This window comes from Chiroxiphia lanceolata, chromosome 1 (genome assembly GCF_009829145.1).
Source record: "Chiroxiphia lanceolata isolate bChiLan1 chromosome 1, bChiLan1.pri, whole genome shotgun sequence".
NCBI classification, from domain to species: Eukaryota; Metazoa; Chordata; class Aves; order Passeriformes; family Pipridae; genus Chiroxiphia; species Chiroxiphia lanceolata.
Genome location: NC_045637.1, coordinates 53,118,946 through 53,141,183, shown reverse-complemented (window position 1 = coordinate 53,141,183; position 22,238 = coordinate 53,118,946). Strand labels below are relative to the sequence as shown.

Below are 22,238 nucleotides of genomic sequence, written 5' to 3'. Positions count from 1 at the left end.
TGGAAGAGTTCACTCATGTTAACTCTGTGTTTATTCAGTAGTGATCTTGTACATCCATGAAAAGGAGGTACAAGAAACTCCTAATTTATCTAATCCCTCAGTAATGTGATTTCTCACCTTCATCTTTCACTCAACTTCCCAGCTGTCACTCATTTAAATGAAAAAAAAAAAAAGCTTCTAAGTTATTCTACAGCAAAACACTTCTTTCTGATCTTCATACGCTAAGTTTCCTCTCCAATCATCACGTGGGTCACTCACCTCCAATACTGCCTGGCTACCACCTCCTTCTTGACACTTTCTTGTCGTTCTCCCTTTTTGCACTCACCCAACATGATGACCCTCTTCTGGCTCTCAGCCCTCTGATCCCTGTCTTTTTTCCCTTGTTAATTCTCTCCGTAATTCATTCTTCTCCATGTTTTACTGCTTTGCTTTTCCATCCTATCACAATGTCCAGCCTGCCAACTCTAGTCCTGGCTTGCTCTCAACATCTGTTTCCTTTACTCTTGTTCTCACATGGCAGTATCATTCTGGCAGATATCCCACAAGCAGGGTTACTTCCTCCATTACTAATTCATTTTCTGCTCCTCTAGTTCTGCCAAATTCTTAGCTAAAAACCTCTTAATTCTCTAAACTTCACTGCATCCTAAATTCCTACTCTTCTCCACTCATGACTCACTGCTTCAATCCTCCCCCTCTTCTTGACTTCTTCCTCTGCACAGGATTTTGAAGCTCAGCCACCTCTGCTTCTCACTTCGGATTACCAATGGAGAAGTATCTCAACTTGATCCCAAACACCTCCTCCAGGGTTTTGAACTACTTGTTCCCAACAGATTCTCACAACCAGTTCTCAGTTGTTGTCCTCCTTCTTTCATGTGCCTTTAAAATTAAGTATCTGTATTAGGTCAGGCTGGGATGAAGCTACAAAGCCAACTTCCTTCAGAGCCAGCCATACAGTGCTGAGCACTGCATTTGGGGCTGAAACAGTAGTCACAACACACCAGTGTTTCAATTACTGCCGAACAGTGCTTCTATAGAGTCATGGTTTTCTCTCTCCCTCCTCCTGCACTAGAGGTTGGGAGGGGACATAGCCAGGACAGCTAACCCTAACTGCCCCAAAGGTATATTCCATACCACATGACGTCATGGTTAGCAATAAAAACTCAGCGAAAGGAGAAGGAAGGAGGGATGTTTGTAGGTAATGGTGTTTGTTTTTCCAAGCAACCATTACACCTGCTGAAGTCTTGCTTCCTGGGAAGTGATTGAATGTTTGACTGCTGGAGGGAAGTAGTGAATGAATTTTTCTTTTTGTTTTGCTTGCACATACAGCTTTTGCTTTGCTTATTTAAATGGTCTTTAAATCGGCCCACATGGGATTTTTTCCACCTTATTTGCCCTGTTGAGGAGAAGTAGGAGAGCAGCTGCGTGGGTGTCTGGCAGCCAGCCAAGGTTAACCCACCATATCATCTCTTGAAACATTTCCATTCTCCCTGTGATTTCTATGGGCCTGTCTTCCCCTGAGCCTCCCCCTCTTTTTCTAAAATTGCTCTTGTCAACAAGTTCTTCTCATCTCTCCTCTTGAATTCCTGAAGATCCTGCCATGTTCTGCTTCTGCTTCCTTTCTTCCACTACATGCCAGCCCTGGACCGCCTCATCTTTAAATACAAATTCAACTACTCTCTGCAAACCGAGAAATTACCGATCTGTTTCTTACCTAAAATCAAGACTTCAGTTCATCTCATTAATATCTTCTCTTGTGCCAAGTTTGAGCTGACAACTAATTACACCATATAGTTCTTAGTTTCTCCCACATGAGCGGGCTACCTCAACTCATCCCAGCCATTCCCAGTGAGAACGCAATTCTCACTATAACCATTCCGACCCATAAACCTAAAAATACTGTATATGTTAAACTTAACTTCAAGTTCATGAATCAGTGCTGAAATCACAGCAAATACTGACATATCAAAACTATCCTTAATCTAGCAGGACTAGATGGCAAGTGCAAACTTTCCTCTGCTTTGATGTACACTAGCTGTCCCAGTGAGAAGACAATGTACATTGCACTTTCACCATTACTAAACTTTGCATCTTCTCACATAGCCTACAATCCCACTATCTGACTTTGCCCAGTATAATCCTACAAAGTTGAGCAACTGTGCACACATATTTCTGTAAACACCTACCATGCAAAGGCCCTGGACACAAATGAAACCTGCAGATATTAATACGCTGTTCTAATAACACACTATGTACTGTAGAATCCCAGGACTACCACTGCCATTGGAATTAAAAAACATGATTTGAGAATTTCTACTAAGTTATATTTTTTTCATTTGCATGTAACATGAACTGAAAGGAAAACTCTGTTAACAGCTTCAGCATTTCTTTTAATTTATACAGTCAAGAGAACACGTATGTATCAACTTACCTGCAAAATCTTTTACATTCACATTTGCACCCAATCTGATTAGCTCCTTGACCTGTTTAACATCCCCTCGAATTGCTGCCATATGTAGAGGAGTTTCCCCTCGTTCATTTCTCTTGTTAACCTTGTCTTTTTGTCTTGAAGAAGAGGTTGGAGTTTTCTTTTGTGTTGGTGTTGTTTGTAAGGAATGATTTAAGGTGGAATCTACAAAGGAATTTTTAAATGGTTGCTGTAGGTTAATAAAATGAGGTGAAGTAGAAAGAGTGTTAACACTTGCATTCAAAGATGACAACAATATGTGAATAACTGTATTTAAATAAAGGACATATTTGACACTTCCTATGTATCAACACAATGCCTATTTTCAATGTGAAACAGGGTACTTTGCAAAATCTAACTATTTTTAGAGCAGGTTTCAAGGACAGAAAAAAGGAAACAATCCATACAGAACAGTGTCTGAGAGGCAAAAATAATCAAAGGAAGAAAAGAAATGTTCAATTTTTACAGCTATCATAATGCAAAGCTTTGCATATAAATACAGAAGGTCAAGAATTTTTCATCAAATTACTCATCCATGCAAAACAGTGTTTAACAGAACTACGGATAATTTTAAAAATGTCAAAAAAACAAGGACTGTTGAAGAAAACATCAGGGATCACAATATTCTGAGTGGGGCAGAATTAAGAAGGCAGGAGGAAGAAAACTGTTAACCCTGTAAGATCACCTGGACTGTTGTCTCTTGCTGTCATCTGCATGAGAAGTGCCATCTGTTTGCGCTCTGACAGAGGATAACCAAAAAGAATGCTAACTGGTGCTGATTTCTTATTTCCGGCATCCTTCTTCATTTTCTTTTTCTCTGGACCTTCCTTCTCTGGAAATAGGAACATTTAAAAACTGAAACAGCTGTTCCATCAAAACGTTTTTCTAGAAATAAAACAATCCTTCTAAGGTATGTAAACTGGCGACTGGTGGCAGGTGATGAAAAACAGAAATTACACCTCCAATTTAATGCCTTTGTGTTAGTGTTGGTTACCTGTTCTAATCATATTAGAATAATAAGCTACTGAGTTAAAGCACTTAAAGCTGTAAGCAGGATTATTAAAAAATTCTAGAAGACGAGAAACCTGTTTTACAGCAGGAAGGCCTGTATACGTCACAACTTTAATTTTCAGAGATTAAAGTCAGGCACTTAAAACATTCTGTAAGATCAGCTGGTCAGTTTTCAATCTTAAATACAGATCTGATACTACAATCTATTTCTACTTCTCTCAAGACACCATGTTAAAAATTAGGAAAAGACTTTCTAATATTGATATTTGCTAAGTAATTAGTCAAAAGATTGTTTCTCTCAAACTCATCCTGTTATTTCATCTTAAAGCAATTTCTTCTACAAAATTCAAATCCTTCAAAAACATACAGCTATTTTATATACATAACTTCTTTCCTTTTATCAATATTTATGGAAGTTGTTTAATGTTTCATGTTCAAGTTTTAAACCAGGAGCTAAAATTACACATCTGAATAAACAAGTCAGACATAAAACCAAAAAAATCCCCACCAAAACCAAGAAACCCTGTCATCTGCAAAGCAGAAAATCTTAAGAGGACTCCACTGAGGAAAACTTCACTGACCTTCTGCAGAGAGATAAAAATTACAAATGAGAAGCTTAAGTCCCTTTGAGGTTCCTAGTTACCATTTCATTTTCTTCACTTCTCCATTCTTCCTTGTTTCATTCATTTCCTCTCAACTCATTTTGTGACTTCCCAGCCTTCTCTAAATCTCATCTTCTAGGCTTGATTACAGACACAAGCTCTAGTAATACAGTGCTCTTGAGGCACAGGAAGGCACATCAGTAGTTCTCATCTTGAATTCCACATAAGAAATACATAATTTTACAGGCTAAACAATTGCAAGCAAGACTATTTAAAGAATGGAAAGCTACAGACCTACATACATATCAAAGAAACCTCTCTGAAAGGAAACAAGATCTCTTTTACAGAAGCAACCGATTTTTTTAAACTACATGCATCTCAAGGTCCTGAATATCTAAAAAATTAATTCAATAACCAAATCAACACTGTTGACCTCTTGATAAAAGTATCTGCGTAGGACAATAAAAAAACCCCCCTATTACAAAATCGCATTTTCAACTTTTCACTGCGAATATGTTGCCCTCTCTCCAAGAATAATGTACAGCAAATTCTTTTATTGACTGATTTAGTACTTCCATCAAAACAACATATTTCAGTTTGTCCAGTTTGATCTGCTGTTTCTTACCTTATGCTATTTACTGCTCATGATTTTTTCTTGAAAAACACATTCATTTTCATTCTGAATTTTTCCTTACAATTTTATAGCTATACTCAGCTTGAAAAAATAATATATCAAAGTAAGTAAAATAAGTCTTCCGATCATCTAGCTTTTACTTTTACAACAAACCTAAAAAAGTCTCAAGACCATAGCAGGTGCACCTGATAATCCTCTTACTGGAGTATGTCCTGTATAAGGCTTTTCCCCCCAAGATTTCTCATGCGTATAACCTGGTTCTGAGTGTACAAGATAAAACGACACAGGAAAAAAGGAGTGGAAGGAAGCAAAACGAAGGGCGTAGGGCATACAAAACAGAAATTTTTATACATCAATAAATAAATCAGTGCTCCAAGAATACCATCACACAGTACACTGCACCTTAACAGGAAATGACTAAACATTTAGGAAATTCAACTTTTTAGCTATTCTTTATTTTGTGGTTACAGAAAACTTTTCACAGCTGTGTACTTGATGTTTATACATTTTGAAGAGCAATAATAATATAGATAATAATAGAGAAATAATAATAGAGGAATAACATCAGTTTAAGAAATTAAATTTAGATAGAATTTCATGTACAAAATTGACTGTTGAAGTCAATTACTTGGGTGGGGGTTTTTTGTTTGTGGTTTTTTTTTTTTAGATTTTGAGCATTTTGTTTTCAAAGTCTATGGAATAAAAGTATCTTCTTTTATATTCAGATTATTGTCACTTTTTGGTGTTCAAACAAAACACGAGGGAATTTTTCACTTGTTATTAAAAAAAATTGACACCCTTCAAGTGACTTTATGTTCAATCATATTCATTAAATAAACTTCATAACATGCAGCCAAATCTATCTAGACAGTATCCTTCCAAATATTTTCCTTCTGCAACATAAGCTTTTCACCTAATGCTTTCAAAAATTATTTCAAAACAGTCAAGTTATGTGAAACTATGATTTAGGAGCATTTGAGCACTTATTTGTAGCAGAGCTCAATGAAATTCATTCACAGGACTTAAATGTTTTGGCACAAGAAACATCAAAGACGCTGGCAATTATTTTAGGACAACTTATGCATGACAGATCCTGAGGCAATCAATAATGTATCTAGGTTTTTTTGTTTGTTTGCTTGATTGTTGTTTCTTTTTCCTTATTTTATTTTTGTTTTTTAAAATTGAATAATTTACAAATTCACAGTCAAATAATTTCTATGTATTTAGGAAACTAAATTATTAAATAATGTACCATATGGACTTCTCAAACCAAAAACATACCAAACTAACAGCGTATTTCATTTGATAAAATAAACACCTTAGTGAATAAAGGAAATAAAGTTAAAAGACCAAATTCAATTTTTGGGGCTCATGATAGTCTGTTTTCATGTACAAGAATCCCATCACAGTCTAAATTGTAAGGAACAACAGGATTAATAGGACCACGTGAAGTTAAAATATGAACTGCTTGAAATAAGTGCTTCTAAGGAAGTTATAAGACTGAATGACATACAACAAAAGACTAATATGCTCATTGCTAACAACTGCAGAAGACAGGTCAAGATGATCAATTTCGCAGATGATGAAGCTGCGAAACAGAGTTATGGAGCTCTGTGTGATTATGGCAATCTGAATGAAGTTATTTTAAAGAGGAAACACATCATGACTGACTGCTGTTTCCTGTCCTCAGGGAAAGAGAAATCTTAAAATGTCATGAAGAGACTTCACAATGCACTGAACAATGTAGAGATATCAAGGTACTATTGTGATACCTAATTAATCAAGTTTATGACATATTTATTTAACCAACCAAACAAACACACATAAAACTGCCTCTGCTTTCCTGCCTCAAGCCCAAACAACAGTTAGAGGAACTTGTTATAGCTGAACAGTTAAGCCCAAATCCATCAAGCAGTGTGTAAACGACCCCTTCAACAGCCCCACTAACCTCTGTAACTACGGGATGCACAAGTACAGGAATTGTGTTACTGTGATGTACCCATGCAACATTAAGAGGTCAGTTGTTTTGCTCTCCTGGATGTCAAGCAAGTGCTAAAAGAAGTATGACTGTGCCACTTTTGGACTACTTTAAAGACTGAAATTGAAGAGGTCAGAAAACAAAACCAAGATCCTCCTATAAACAGAAAATCTAGAAAACATAATTTCCAAGAAAGATCAACAAATTACCACATTATGTAATTGCAACTTGTTATTCTTCCTGAATAATCAACTGTGTAACAAGACTGTCTTCACAATGAAAATATTTTTACGACCAGCAGTTGACCTGCTGGTATGTTTAATTATTTTGAAAAATTCACTTTTCTCTCTTTAGACTAATAAGGTAGTGAAAGAAAACAAATCTGACCTTTGCAAGATCAACACTTGCCTGTTGTTTTTATTCTAATAATCACATTAAAGGTTATTTGAGACTAATCAGACTTTTTTTTAAGTAGGCTAAATAACTGATTGCTTTTTAATCAAATTATAGTTTAGGATTGGGAGACTTCAAATCAGAGAATTTATTTTAAAAGGTATGAAAAGTGTTTCTCCTTCTACCATCCAAACCACCAGTCTTAAAGTTTGCATGTAGACTCCTCCCTAAGATTTACTTACATCCAGGTTAAAGTTATACTGCAGTACAAATACATTTGTCTGCAATATGGATATACTGCATTAGTTTTTTGTGGTTGCTCTGACCAAAGAATGGAGATGTCATAACAGAGCCCTCAGTTTAGGTCTCTTCAGGAGGCCACAGGTCTCCCGGGACCCACACTGTCTTTCAGACCTCTCCAGACTTTGCAGCTACTGCAACCACCTCAACTGGCATTGCATGACTCTACCTTTAGGCTACCTTTACGCAACTGGACTCAGTCCTAGTGGTATGAAATTATTAGGAAAGTAACCTAAAGACTAAATCTTTATTTAATGCTGATTTACTGCAGAGTTTCTTAGGGGAAAAAAAAAAAGATTTACATTTAAATTTAGACAAAGAAGTGGGTTATAATTGTTCCAGACTCTTACAGGACACTACAAATGCTCTTTGATTTCAGTCTTGCCAAAACCGACCAAGTGTAAAATGTACTTTATGTATACTGTTGCAGATATAATTTTTTTTTAAAAAGTATTTTTACATAAAGTTAACATTCAGTTTGGCTGTCTGTGATCATTATCACTCACCATTTTTAGACAAGACCTGAAACAAAGAAAGCCCACCAGGAAAAGGGGGAAGAGGTGAATTGCAGGGGGAAATTTTACAAAAATAAGCGAAACCCCCAAAATCTTAGTTTATGAAAGACTGTGGAGATAGAACCAAGACAGACCTAATGATGTAAGTTCACAAAACTAGGTACCCCCATTCTTTGTCTGATTTACATGCCTAAACAGGATGAAACCTAATTATCATGAGGTTTCTACAATCAGCTAGTGATCCTATCACATATCTTGGGGATAAACTATTTATTAAATTAAACTATTGATTAAATTTTTTATCCTAGAGCTGCTTTTTATGGCATCTTTTTGTTTACTCAGACACAATTTTAAAGACCGTATATCTTTAAAATAATCTAAAAATCAGACTCAAAGGTCATATAATCTGATACAGAGTAACTATTTACCAAAAGTTGTAAGACAATTTTGCTATTCTGAACTCTGAAAAAAACATATTGGAAGGTTATTAAAACTCAATCTATTGGAAAAGGATCAAATGCATCCTGGAACTGTAACGGAGAGTGGGAAGAACGTAGCACTAGTACATGTTTTTTTCCAAGTCTTTTCAATTATGAATTGCATACACAACCTTTAATCATTTTTCTAGATACCAGTACAGATTGTCACAAACTCTAAGAAGAGGACTTTTATTTTTTAGCACTACTAGCTGATAAGAAGCTTTCCATCACCTCTTCTTTTCCCCCCTTTGTTTCCTATTACATTCTCATCTCCAAAAACTTTCTTCCTTCTCAACATTTGTCATTCTCTGTACATGGTTATCAGGGAGACAGTTCACTCAGAGGTAACAGTTTAGTTTACTGATATCAAAGCTTTTCCATGTATATTGCCAAGTTTGTGTCAGAAGGAGCGCTGCATTTCATGATCACTGGTGTCAGTCCTAATCCATGTCAGTAACAAACTTGGCACAATCTAAACGCTTAATTCTCACCAGTCTAATCTAATTGGTTAGGTACAGAATCAGCATTATAGGAACAGTTTTTCACCCTAATAATACTTCTGCTTTAAAGTTTCTGGAAAGTTTATGTACCAAGTTTCTCCCCCGTGAAACAAGGTTGTTGCTCTTACCTCCTTGCCTCAGCAGAAATGAAACACACAACAAGTCCTGATGTTTACTACTGTTACATTAACTATTTCTTGCCCCTACTTGAACTGTTCATTTCATCTCCCTGCTACAGTTTGCAACAAAAAGATTTTGTAGTGTAAGCATTGTCTTGAGGTGCGTGTCTAAGTGCCTAGAGTAATCAATCTTGTTTGTGGCAACTGTGACACTAGATGCTATAGCAAAAGGCACACAGAAAATTGCATTACCTTACAAGACACTGTGACAATGACTTATTTAAAGTTGATGAGGTGGGGAGAGATGATAAAAGATTTTCAACAAAGAAAACATTTGACATGCTAAATATTACATCTACATATATTTATTTCCATAATGATAAATAGTTATGGACTAATACCAAGCAAAAAACTTAATAAAGCAGATGCTGGGAACATACTCCTAATTTATCCATGGCCTTTTAAGAATCAAGTGTTATCACGAATAGTGTAAAGCTCTAGAATGCTTAAAACCACTGAAAACAGATCTGAAGCCATGTTTTGTAATATGACTATTTCAAATTTGGATTTCTTACCATATTCTCTTTACAGTAACAAAAGCATGTATGTATTATCCGGGAGCCAAATCTTCTGTATGAAATCAATCCTGGACGATAATTAAACACGTACTGAGGCATATACTTCCATCTTGCATTTAAGTGTAAGCATATTAAGGGAAGTGCTTGTTTATGAAAAATATTAAAATGTACAGTAAGTGCTATATAAAAAACTGTAGTACTGAGCCTTTTGAGAAATTTGGGGAACATGCCTTCTGGTGACCTTTCAGAGGGCATGGGTATTTTCTGGTTACCAACAGAACTATTACTGAACAATAACACAGACAACTATATATCTAAACTCACAGATAACTGTACTCTTAGAATATACCCAGATCTCTTCATCTTGATTTGAAAAGAGCCATGTTAAGAATGCTATTTTGAAATCTTGAAATCAGTTTTAACAGAATAAGTTTAAGCTACAAAAATCTACTAGCCTGTGCACAAAAGGTATCCCCAAGAGAGAAGGAAGTTAAACAGGAAGTTAAACTGAAAGAAAAGTGTGCTCTCCATGGCTAATTTGGATAGCTCCATAACCTAGCAACCTTTTCTTTTATATGGAGGACAGTACACCTACCAATCTTTCCCACGTTCCTTCCCCCAAAAAACAGTTGTGAAAGGTTGACAAGCTGTGTCTCAAATCAAGATATTCACAGATTTTTTCATCAGTTTACTAGTTTAAACAAATGGACCTCTAGAGATGACAATGAAAAGAAAGATTAATTATCAAAACAGAAGCAAGAGAATGAGGTTAGGAAGCAACTGGAAAATGTAGATAAACTATGGAGGCATGCTGGCCATTGCTAATGACAAGGTGAAAGCCCATCAGACTGAGATGCAACAATCAGAAGCAAGCAAGCAACTTTTATACTTAGTATCCTTTTTAAAGGGGAAAAAATAAATAAAAAACATAAGATACAATTAATTAAATTAGGATGTATTTTATCAACAAATAATTAGTTAAGGAAATAAAAAGGTTCTACCTGTGTCTGAATTGCGATCTTCATTTCTGGATGGACTAATAGTAAAAGGAAGTTTACGTTTCATGGAAGACTTTTCTTTCATCTCCTTCCCCACATCACTCCTATCCACTTTTGGAGTTTTGCTGTAGGATGCAATCTTGTCCTTGCTCTAGTATAAATAAAAAGTATACTAAGTAATTTTTGCAAAAAGCAGAACAGACTTATAATGTATACAGACTGAAAAGACTATGTGAGAATGTATGTGCTTGTGTTTAAGTATGCATATTACAAAGTTTTTGAATAAACTTTTAAATTAACCTTAATAAAAGCAATCAATGTCATTCCTTTCTTTTATAAATGAGTAACTTCTAATTTAATTAGTGTTATTTCTACTTTTTGACATATTACTGTAGAACTGGTGTTCATTATTAGAGCCTTAAATAATAAGCAAAGGAACAACACATACTGAAAAAGAATTTTCTAAGTCTTGACAACCATCCCAATTTCCTTTCTTGACCAAAATGATCTCAGTAAAAGCATATTAAAAGCTCACACTGCAATTCAGACTGTGAATTCAAAAAAAAAAAAAACCCTAACAACTTTCTCCTGCCTCCACCCCCACCCCATAATCCATCCATACAAGAAGCCCCTTTCTATTTCAACAACAACAGTGTAGTGTTTAATTTTAGAAAATATATGAGGAAACTTTTTAAACTCATGTCAAATTTAGAAAAAACAGCTACAAACTATTTGGATTTTTTAGTTGTATAAATCTGGGGATTTTGGCTTACGAACCATATTTCAGAATAAACAGAGAAAAACCTTAACAGGCACAATATTAACTTGTGCTTGATTACTTTGCTAATATAGGAGGAAAGAATATAAAAGATACCAGGTTAGTGAGAAGACTGCTTGAGACAACCCTCTGCAAACCCCAATATTTTAGCCTACCAATCAAGATGCAATGCAGGGACATTTTTCTGTTTTCTGTTCATTACATGCTGCAGAAACACATTATCCAGCTGTGTCAGCTATCTCAACTCCACAGTTTTATATCATTCTTAACAGACAATCAGATGAAATCACTAATAAATTAATTACCTAAAGACAGAAGAACAACATACACTGACTTGCCAATCAGTGAAAACCAAAAGGCTGCTCCTTGGTACTTCTGAAGCAAGTAGTCAGAAGATTTATTCTGACTGAAGAAAAACTAGAAAACAACTCCAAGTAAAGGTGCTGTTCTCTAAGGCATCTTTCCTTTTTCTTTTTTTTAAGAACAAACACAGGTACAACCATATCATCTGACACTCTGAGTTTAAACTGTTGCCAAAAAGTCAGGCAGAAGTGATTACAAAAAGAACCTGCAAACTCTACAACCTTCAGAAGACAAACGTCTCTACCATGGAAACCACAAAGAAGGGATTAGTCTATATCAAGAGAATTCCTGAAGTATAAAGTTTGATGCCCCCAGAGAATACCTATCTTCACTCCAAGTTTAGAAACCCACAAAACTAAAACCCCAAACCAAAACACAGAATAAAACCCATACACGAAAACCAATCCTCCTTCAAAACCCCAAAGGAAACAACCACCCTCCCACCCCCCTTTTTCTTTTATGCTAGGACAAGAAAATCTAAAAATCTAAAACCTCTTAAGACTTCCCTAAGCCCTTGGGAGATACAGTGGCTGTGGTATTACTTATGAAAGAAGCTAATCCATCTAACACAAGTCATCATTTGCAAATGCATCTATAAATTGACAAGAGCAGATCCATTAAGCCCTCTCCAATCTCTTTCACTATAGACACAAGTTTTTCACTTGAGTCCAGTCTCTCTGAGAGCTCTCTCACACCTTGCTCCAAACAATCCAGTTATCTCTTATGTATGTAAATTTCCTCCAATATGATAAAATGGCATCAAAGTTTTATTGCTTTCCCTAGAATATTATCTTATGTTAAGTATTATGCAGTAGAAAGGATCAATTAAAAATAATTTAAAATTCCTAAGCAGGAAACATTGGTTCCAACTTGTTCTGTAGAAAAAACCAAACTTTTTGCAGTTGGTAATCCTTAAAAAGAACCCCTTTTTTTGGGTACTCATCAGTAAAATACATTGGAAGGCGCTCACAAAGAGATACAAGCTGCTTAAATAATTTGATAGCTTTACATTTATTCTTATTCTTAAATTGCATATATTATTAAATTATGACTGATTCACTAGCTTTTGAATAATCACCGAATATAGTTTTGTGATGATCTAATTAGGATGAGACACAGGCCAAAATGCATACTTTCAGATAAATGAAGATATAGTGAAAATGAAAGAACAGGCTATACAGAGAATACAGAAACTGAAAAAAAGAAGAGAGTATCTTGTTGCTTAGCTATCATGGAAATAAATATTCAGCCACCACAGTAGTGGACTTTACAATCCAAAAGATGCAATGAGTAGTCTTTACAAAGTCAATGTTATTTAGTATTTTCAGTGACAATGCTGAAATAGAGATACAATTAATTATGCAGATATCATCACAACTGGAACAGAAGAAGAAGCAAAGAGCACTGGCAAAGGGAAAGCAAAATGACTAATCAACTTGAAAAGCAGCCTAAATACAAAACAAAACTGGAAAAGCCAGAATAAAACCCAGGTTCTACAAATGATAAAAACAATTAATTGTACAATCACAAAACGGCATGTTAAAAGTTAGAAAACTCTTAATGGCCTTCTGGATCCAACTTCAAGTAAAGGAAGGCAAGAGGAAGCACCAAGCCCTGCAGGTTAGAACAGGCATTCTGTTTTAAAGAGTGAGAATTCGCTGTTCCACCTACTCCTGGTCAATGCCAACAGCACAGACAACTCTTTTTCAAGGTCCAAAGAAAGGTTCAAAATTCAGCATCAACAGGTCTACGTATTAATTTAATGTAATTCATGGAAGTAACCTAAAACAAAGTTGACGTGCTTTAGATGTAACCTGTAACTTACATCTGTGGACTTTCCAAAGAGGTTCATTAATCTGAACTGAAAACTGCTAATCAGATAAAACAGGGTAATGTTCAGACACATAAACTACTGCTGCATAGTGAAAAGCACTACATACTTTCCATGTCCACTACAGTTAGAGAACATTTAATGGCTTTAGACTGCAACAGGAGACAAGCAAAGGTTATTTATCCTTCTACTAAGTGTCTAACTCTATGCCAGTAGGTATAATTATCAGAATAAACTGCCCAAGGAGACAGGAATTGCCATGAAGCAAGCCTTTAAAGAGAAGGTCTGGCAAACATCTGTCAAGAACCAAGTACAGTTTATTCTACTCTGGGGCAAATGGATGAACTGGATCTGCACGTCTTAACATTTAATGCATGCCTCACTGGAGGATGCAGTAACAACGAAGAATTTTCTCTGTCAACAAGACCATACTAGTGTGCCATGATGAGGAACACATTTTTAATCTGTTCAGCAGAAAACTGTCTCAGAAGGCTAACAAACAGCAGTCTGGACAACATCTTGATATCCCATTCCAGCTCTATTGTCTGGTACTGCTACAATCAATGACAAGACACAAAAGGAGACAACAGAGAGCCATATAATCTAGCAGATGTACTGAGCCCTGGGAGAATAAGCATTCTTTTTCTGCCTATCAAAGATAATTACATACTGAAGCATGTTCTGTATGGTATTAAATGGCTTTGGGCACTATTGTTGGACTCTTCTAAGGAAGGAATTAATTCTTACAAACTCCAAATGTGTTTCTCCTTTTGATGACATATCTGTAATTTACTTCCTGAGTTTAGCCAAGTAAGGTTCAAAGTATAAATTCAGATAAATGAAAATTTCATTATGTTCTTATGTTTATAAAATAACTCTTGCAAACATTATATGGTCTAGGTGCTCTACACACTCTTACAGGTGTTGGGTTTTTTAAATTTATGCCCCCAAGATGAGTAACTGAAAAAAACCCACATGTACCCTAAAGCATAAATGATATAAACTCGTGGTATTAACAGGAATGTTATTCCTAATGATTTTTTAAAGTTCTCAGAAGACATGAGTGTGTAGTTTATTCACACAGCTATTCACTGGTTGTTAGAACAGCATAATAAGCAATGACTTCTGGATAAATATGAAAGATTAAATCTCAGTGAGCAACACTGAACAAACAGTGCAAGCAGTTTATCAGCTTATTTTTTGATATCAACTTAATCAGTCCACCAACTGGGATTCCTCATTTGTATCCTTGGTCAAACTTCCACCTTCCCTTAGATTTTCATTTTCTAAGTAATCCTGCTTTTACTGGCATGTTACATTCAAAAACCAGGCAAGGCAGAATGTTACATTTGTCCATATTTTTAATTTCTGTACTGATGATCAGTCTCAACAACTAACAACTCCTTGTTAGGGCAACCAGCTAAGGGCAGACCTTGACCTGAACTAATATGATAATGCAAGGGTTTTATATGTGATCATTAAAAACAGAACGTTAGTTTACTCCTTTTTAAATCAAATCAAAGTTGGTCGTATTTCCTGGTGGTTAAATAAACGGCATCACGTTCGCTCTTCCGTTTCCTGGAAAAACTTATTCAGACCTTCATATGAATTTGTATCTTCTTCCTTAACATTCTGGCAAAGGAGCTATAAACCTCTGTTTCAGAAGATTCCCTAACTTGGCAGAGATTGCAGGGCGTGGGGGTTCTGTGGCTCTGCAGATGTAACCGCTACTGTTGCTATCAGAGAGGGAACACCTTTGGGAATTTCTGGAGAGGAAGGCATTGAGACAACCAGTGAACTGGACACAAGGGCCACTGATAAGACAATTCCCTTGGCAGTGGCTGCAGGTCCAACAGCCAGTCTGGAAACTGGCACCAATTTTCTAAAATGGCAGCAAGCAACAAGGAGAGAAGGTGAGGGGGAGTCAGAGAGTAGAGAAGCAAAAGGGGGCTCACAAGTAAACTCTATTTTGATTGATTTTTTTTTTGTTGTTTTTAATTCAGATCGCAGAATAATTTGTATATGAAATACAAAGCCTAGGAAGGAAGGAAGTAATCTGCACTACAAAAACAACTTAATCTATTTCTTTACGCTCAAACCTACAAATACATGCACTCCAAGCATTTCAAGTTATATCTTTAGCAAAGAAACAGGGAAAAGGAAAACTTAAAAACTAACATATTTCAGCAAACCTGATATTTTTGCTTTGATGAAAGTGAACAGAAGATGAAAATAATCTTAACTTCTGTATTACAGATTTTATTTTTTTTTTTAAATTACAAACATGAATAAATCTTGAAGAAACTGACACAATTCAGCTTTCTTAGCATGAGAACAGTTGTTGATTACGTCAAGGTTTTCTTGGGTCAGAAATTGGGCTCTTTTGAGAAATACTGAAGTGTCAAAATAATTAACTGAGTTCATAAAGGTAGAATATTTTTTTTGTTAAATAAATAACCTAAAATCTTTACAAAAACTAGCTTATTTACAAGTGTAGAAATAAAAAGGTTGTATTTAATACCATTAAATATCACTGCAACAGTCTTCCTATTCTTGTTACTTGTAGGCCCCAGACATTCCCTCCTCTTTCCCAGTACTGAATGACACTTCAATTAACTTGATCACATCCCAAAAAAGGACCACGACAAAAAAAAGAAAGAAGAGGAAAAAAAAAAAAGAAAAAAAAAAAAGGGGGAAAAGGGGGGAAAGGGGGAAAAGGGGGGAAAGGGGGGAAAGGGGGAAAAGGGGGAAAAGAGGGAAGAAAGGGGAAAAGGGGGAAAAGGGGGAAAAGGGGGAAAAGGGGGAAAAGGGGGAAAAGGGGGAAAAGGGGGAAAAGGGGGAAAAGGGGGAAAAGGGGGAAAAGGGGGAAAAGGGGGAAAAGGGGGAAAAGGGGGAAAAGGGGGAAAAGAAAACCCAACATTATTTCAGCCCTTTACTAGTAAGCCAATTTCCTTTCCTCATTTTACTCTGTTATCTTCCTCTTCTTATCTAAGTAGTTCATCACAGTTATCAGAAACAACTACCTTCACCTCACTTTACTGGGACCCATAGAACAAACTGGGAAGAGACTAAAAAGTCTAAAGTTTTCTTTGAATGTTTCTGGAAGACAAACAGTTTCAAGTAGATGCTGAATCTTCTAATCTTTTCCTATTTTTTTTAACCTCTTCCTGTCTTATATCTATTCATTAAATGGTCTGACAGAGAATACAGATTTCAACAAAAGACTAAGTATGACCACACACATACATGTAAAATCCTTTTCTAGAGAATACAGTTTTAAAGACTGTTGGGAGACAAATGGATTTGCTCTCCTTAGGGCAATATACATGTAACTCATCATTCACAATGCAGAATATTATTCCAGCTTCTGTTACTCATTAGTACCACAGATAAACCCACAGTCTATTGTACAAGTCTACTAAGCAGATAAATTGGAGAACTGTGTTATTTGCAACTTGGCTTTAAAAGTTTGAAAATTATGGGATACCTCACATTTATAAACAACAAACCATCCTTCAGCATTACTGGACTTCCCATATTCCTTCTTTCTCCAACATGGATTGTACAATTTTTAAAGTAACTCCCCTGTATGCGAGTTACTCTTAACCCTTCTGCAGCATTTGGCTTTCAAGTCCTCCTTAACAGAGGGAACAAGTCCTTTTGTTACAAAGGAATATAAGAAACTTGTATTTGTTCATTGGCCTGTGCTCTTGTCACAGGCCTTCAAAAACGTTTTGTCTGTTTGTTACAGAGAGTAAGACACTGTAAAATTAAATAAAATATGGATAATCGTTCTTGTGAGTATATAAAAACTTCATACTAGCTAAGATATGAAGACTATACATTAACTTACATCAAATTAAACCAAAGCATCCAGCTTCTTTTTCAATTGTTGCAAATGACAATAAAAGGCATAAGTGCTGCCCCTTACAGATAAAGTAATGTAAAAAGTACAATTTTTTTTCTGCACTCAAGATATCAGAACACAGGTTCATATTTATTTCTTCCCATTACAGCAACAAAAATTTTGACACATGCTCTTCATTTCACTGAAATTAAATGGACATGAATGTAATTTTGTTACCTTTCTTGCAGTTGTTTTTTCCACCATGGTGCTATCGCTGTCAGAATTTTCAACTTGAACTGTTTTTGTAGACCCAATTTTGGGCATTTTATAGCTGTTTAGCTAGCAGTATCTTGTATCAGTGGGTTCATCCTGTGTCTGAAAAACAAACAAACAGCATTACATAAATATACACACTGCAGTGTCATTTCAGGACAAACGTTACTGCAGATAGTAACAGAGCTGAATAGTACCCCAAAAAAGATGTCTAATAATGACACCTGACTTCAAGTATCCCACTCACATGCAGCTCAAACCTTGGGGGAAAACCCCAAAAGGTCTAACATGGCTTTTGCTGGGCACAATGTCATCAGAAAATCATCAAGTCAGATGCTGAAGCGCCTCACCCCTCTCACTCCTCTAACTTACCTTTCTGACAGACTTAACACAGCTATTTTAATAGGTTCACAGGTTCAATATCTCACTTATTTTAAAGACTAGGGAGATTCACAAGAGCATTTCTAGCAACACTGGGAAGAGAAATTAAGCTTTCTAGCCTGGGAAACTGAAACACTGTCTACTTAAACTGCTATGGAAAAAAAGGTCAAATCTTGGTGATTCCTTCTGTTGAATCAAGAGACATTTGTTAAAAGAAAAATCTTCTAAAGCTTAGACCTGGAACTAGAAGCCTCAATTTCTACTGTCTATCAAATTAATTACGTAAGACACCACTATATACATATACCTATATAAGGCTTCAAGAGCTCTGTAGTGTTTCATCTCCAGGGTACACCAAACAAGTGTCATTACAGATTCACATAATGGAAAAGGTTCAACTCGCTCTTCCACGGAATGAAGAGCCACCCTTCTTGTAAGAGTGCCTGAGGGGAAAGGTCATATGAGAAGTAAAACTGCATTTGATGTCACTTTAAACCTGGTGCCATTTTATAGACTTTTTTTTGAGTTGATGTATTATATTGCAAATATATATGTGACCACAGCCTTACTGTGCTGTAGTAATTTTATGTCTCCACAAGTCATTGTTTCAGGTGCGACATTTCTATTGTTGCTTTTGTCTCTGTTACAGAACCAGGGACACTATTTTGGTTTGACACAGTTAACAACAGAAACTGGTATTTTCTCTTTGGCAGATGACTGAGAAAAATGCTTTCCATACTGGACCTGACACACAAAATGCAGATACTCAAATAAATTTCTACATCCCACCCACCCATCCATCCCCCACAAGACCTTAACTATGGGGAATTCCCTTACAGAATATGGTCGAGATTAATATTATTGTTTACAACAGTGTAACATCTTACTTTCTTAATCTCCCAGAACAGGAGAGGAAAAAACAGAGGGGAAGGAAAGTTCAAAATGCTCAATCCTAAAGTAAGAAAATTAGGAAATGCTGTAGTGAGGTCTGCACTTTTCCTCCCTTTCATACACATCTAACAGTTTTTTGTTTTGTTGGGGTTTTTTTTCAAACTAACCACAAGCTTATGAAAAACAGGAAGACCTTAACTAGAAACTCCCTCACATTTAATAAACTGAATCTTGTCTCCACTGTGATACAAGATTTAATATTGCGAAATTCCTACTGTTCTACATCTACCCAAGACAAAAGAAACATTATTCCATTCATTTATGTAGTGTCAATAGGATTTATGCAGCCCTACTGATACAGAGAGTAATTGTTCAATTTTAATGTACATCAAAGCACATGGTTATCTGCCTTTCTTTTTATTTGCTTTTCGTAACAGCTGCAGGAAGAAAAATGCTTACTGGTTCAACGGAGAGTATTCTAAAATGAGTTTCTTGTAGTTTACAAACACATTTCTTAACCCTAAAAGAAACAACAAGTTACTATCTTCACAGAAAACTACTACTGCAATGATTAGACCAACATAGTGTATTACTATAGCAACAAGTATCTTTGCTTCCATAGGTTTAGAAAATGACACAAGTCATAAATCTGCTTTTGCTCAGTTAGCTTCTCAAATAATCTCTAAGTTTTCATTTGTAAGAATTCCCATTGTATATATCATCAAAATTAGAATTACTTTAAAAAAGATCAACATGTCAAAGTTATCCTTACTATTTTCATCAAAATATTTCTCATTGTATATGCTGCTGTTTCCTTTTCTTCCATTTTTAATGCTACTTGACTCCCTGAAACTACCTCCATTCCTGCTTTGCTCCTCTTCCTTTCCCAGTTTCATATGCCATTCCGTGGTATATGACACCAAGAAGCCCAACTTCACGAGTTCAGTAAAATGCATTAGCTTAGGCTTGGCTCCATTGCTCTTATTTGCCTCACCAGCAGGGGCTAAACCACAGCAATGGAACTAGAGTTCTCCTTCACAAAAGGCCTGGTCTCCCTGCATGTCCTCTGAAGCAACAATTTACTTTTTTGAACAGCAGACCAAAAAAATCCCAACCTCAAGTTGCACAGGGGCAAGAGGATTATGAAAACACTTTCAAAGTAAATTTAAATTAAAGGTATTTTTAAATAATAAATTTAGCTCAAATAATATACAAGTATAGGTTAATGAAAACAGAAAGCATTGGATATTTCCATTGTCTTCATCAAATGATCAATGGGTAGAAACTGATGTACCAGAAGTTCCACCTGAGGAAGAATATGAGGAAGAACTTCTTTACTGTGTGGGTCACTGTGCACTGCAAAAAGGTTGCCCAGAGAGGTTATGGAGTCTTCCTCACTGGAGATATTCAAGAGCCATCTAGACACAACCCTGTGCCATGTGCTCTACAATGACTCTGCTTGTGTGCACGGAGGTTGGATCAGATGACCCACTGTGGTCCCTTCCAACCTGATCCATTCTGTGATTCTCTGATCAAAATTAAACGTGAATTCACTAAATTCTTGACCCCAAGCCAATTATATTTTGGAAAAAAAACTGCTTTGGAAGTTCATTAAAACTGAATATCATAAACTGGGTTATTAAAGCAGAACCACCACAACTATCACACTGACACACAGTAGGTATTTCCATTAAGTGTTTTATGTACCAGACTGCTATTGCACAATGCCTGTGTGAAATACTTTTCAAACTGACTAATGCTTCAAACATTTGAGAAAAAAATATTTTTCATAAAGGGCAGGGTTTTTTAAATTATTAAGATTACTATGATCCAAAAATCAAGCAAACTATTCAACTTGTGATTACATAATATATATATAACAATAAAATTCTCCCCTGAAGAAGTGATTTTACTGACATTTTAACTTTATTTCCGTTTGCCTGCAGTTCAGTGCCATTTCAACTCATGGTCTAAACACAAACATTTCCATTCAAAGGGAAAATGTAGAACATTAACAGGGTCTTCCAGGGAAACCTAGATCTGTCTGCTTTGAGTTTCCTTCAGGGCTGTTTCTTAATGCAATTACTGGTTTATTAGGCAGTCTTGATGGCACATTTCAAATCAGCAGAACCCTAAATTAAAAGTTAAAACTGTTTAGATTCAAATTATTCTCCTCTGTCACGACAAGCAACGCCATCACTTTTCATTTGACACACTGGCACAGCTGTGTTTTTTCTCTGACAAACTGATCTACTTCAAGCTTTTCAATAAAACAGAATCTGCTTCCTATTTAAAGAAATGTCCCTGCATGTAACAAAACCAGATATTCTGATTTTATGTTTGGACATCTTTCCTGCACGTTCATTACCAGTTGTCAGTATTCCGCTATTTGAAACACTTTAAATCTTTTTTCTCAATCATTTTTCAACTAAAGGAACTAAAAAATTCTATTTTCTCCTGAAAGTAACGAAGGTAAGCATTTAGACAGATCTATGGGAGGTGACATAAAAAGCTAGGATGATTTTATATAAAAAAGCTTGGCCAACAAACAAACAACCTCCCCCCAAACCCACCAGAATTTCAGATATAACTAGCTACAGAAAATTAGGCACTTAGTAAATCTCTAGTACCAACAAGTTATTGTATTAATTTGTATAAGCTTACATCTAGCATTAATTAAAGGGCTTGCCTTTACCTATGTAAAAAAATCCAGAGAATTCATACAGTGCTTTCAGCCCAGTCTTCTGAGAAACTGAGGCCCATGTGTTTGAGTTATACACATATGTATGATTCACCAATGACTTTCAAGCCTATAGATGGATTTTCTTTAAATTTGACAGCAGCGTAAAGTTTTCAGAAATCTTAAGCAGTCACAGATTTAATGGAAAAATGTGGCTGGTGGATAATTATAATAATTATAATAATAATCAATCACTCATTTCCCTGAGGGAAGGTTTCAACATGCGCTTCATGTCATACTGGTTGTAAGAAAACTCCACACGGGACGGCCTTTATAAACCATTTTTCTTCTCTTCTCGTAGTTACGGGGGAGTCTCAGTTGAGACCTGCACTCTACCTGAGTCCATCACCCACAAGACATAAATTCCTTAAGCATCGTTAGTTCTGGTGCTCACAGAACTACTTGCTTCCTTTCTGGTTCACAGTGCACGCTTAACTTCTTATTCCTGCATGTCTTCCCCGTAACACATAACAGCAAAAGGTTACACAATGCTTAGGGAAAGTTTTTTTTTTGGTAGCCCTGTTGTACAGTTGATCTTGAAGGTCAGCTGACTGCAACTACTA

General features: G+C 35.9%; 1 protein-coding gene across 2 annotated transcripts in view; it reads right to left on the bottom strand.

The window, feature by feature from the left end:
- The window catches only part of ANKRD12 (ankyrin repeat domain 12), a 57,771-nt gene that overhangs the window by 21,596 nt on the left and 13,937 nt on the right, over positions 1-22,238 (bottom strand). The window contains exons 2-5 of one of the 2 annotated variants that reach the window (XM_032692179.1): positions 17,628-17,765; positions 10,575-10,722; positions 3,150-3,296; positions 2,429-2,629 (exon numbers count right to left, since the gene is read on the bottom strand). In XM_032692179.1, coding sequence (XP_032548070.1) covers positions 2,429-2,629; positions 3,150-3,296; positions 10,575-10,722; positions 17,628-17,714 — 583 coding nt within the window. In that variant the 5' untranslated portion in view covers positions 17,715-17,765. Of the gene's footprint in view, positions 1-2,428; positions 2,630-3,149; positions 3,297-10,574; positions 10,723-17,627; positions 17,766-22,238 lie in introns of those variants that run through there. The other variant, XM_032692190.1, reaches the window with a different exon arrangement.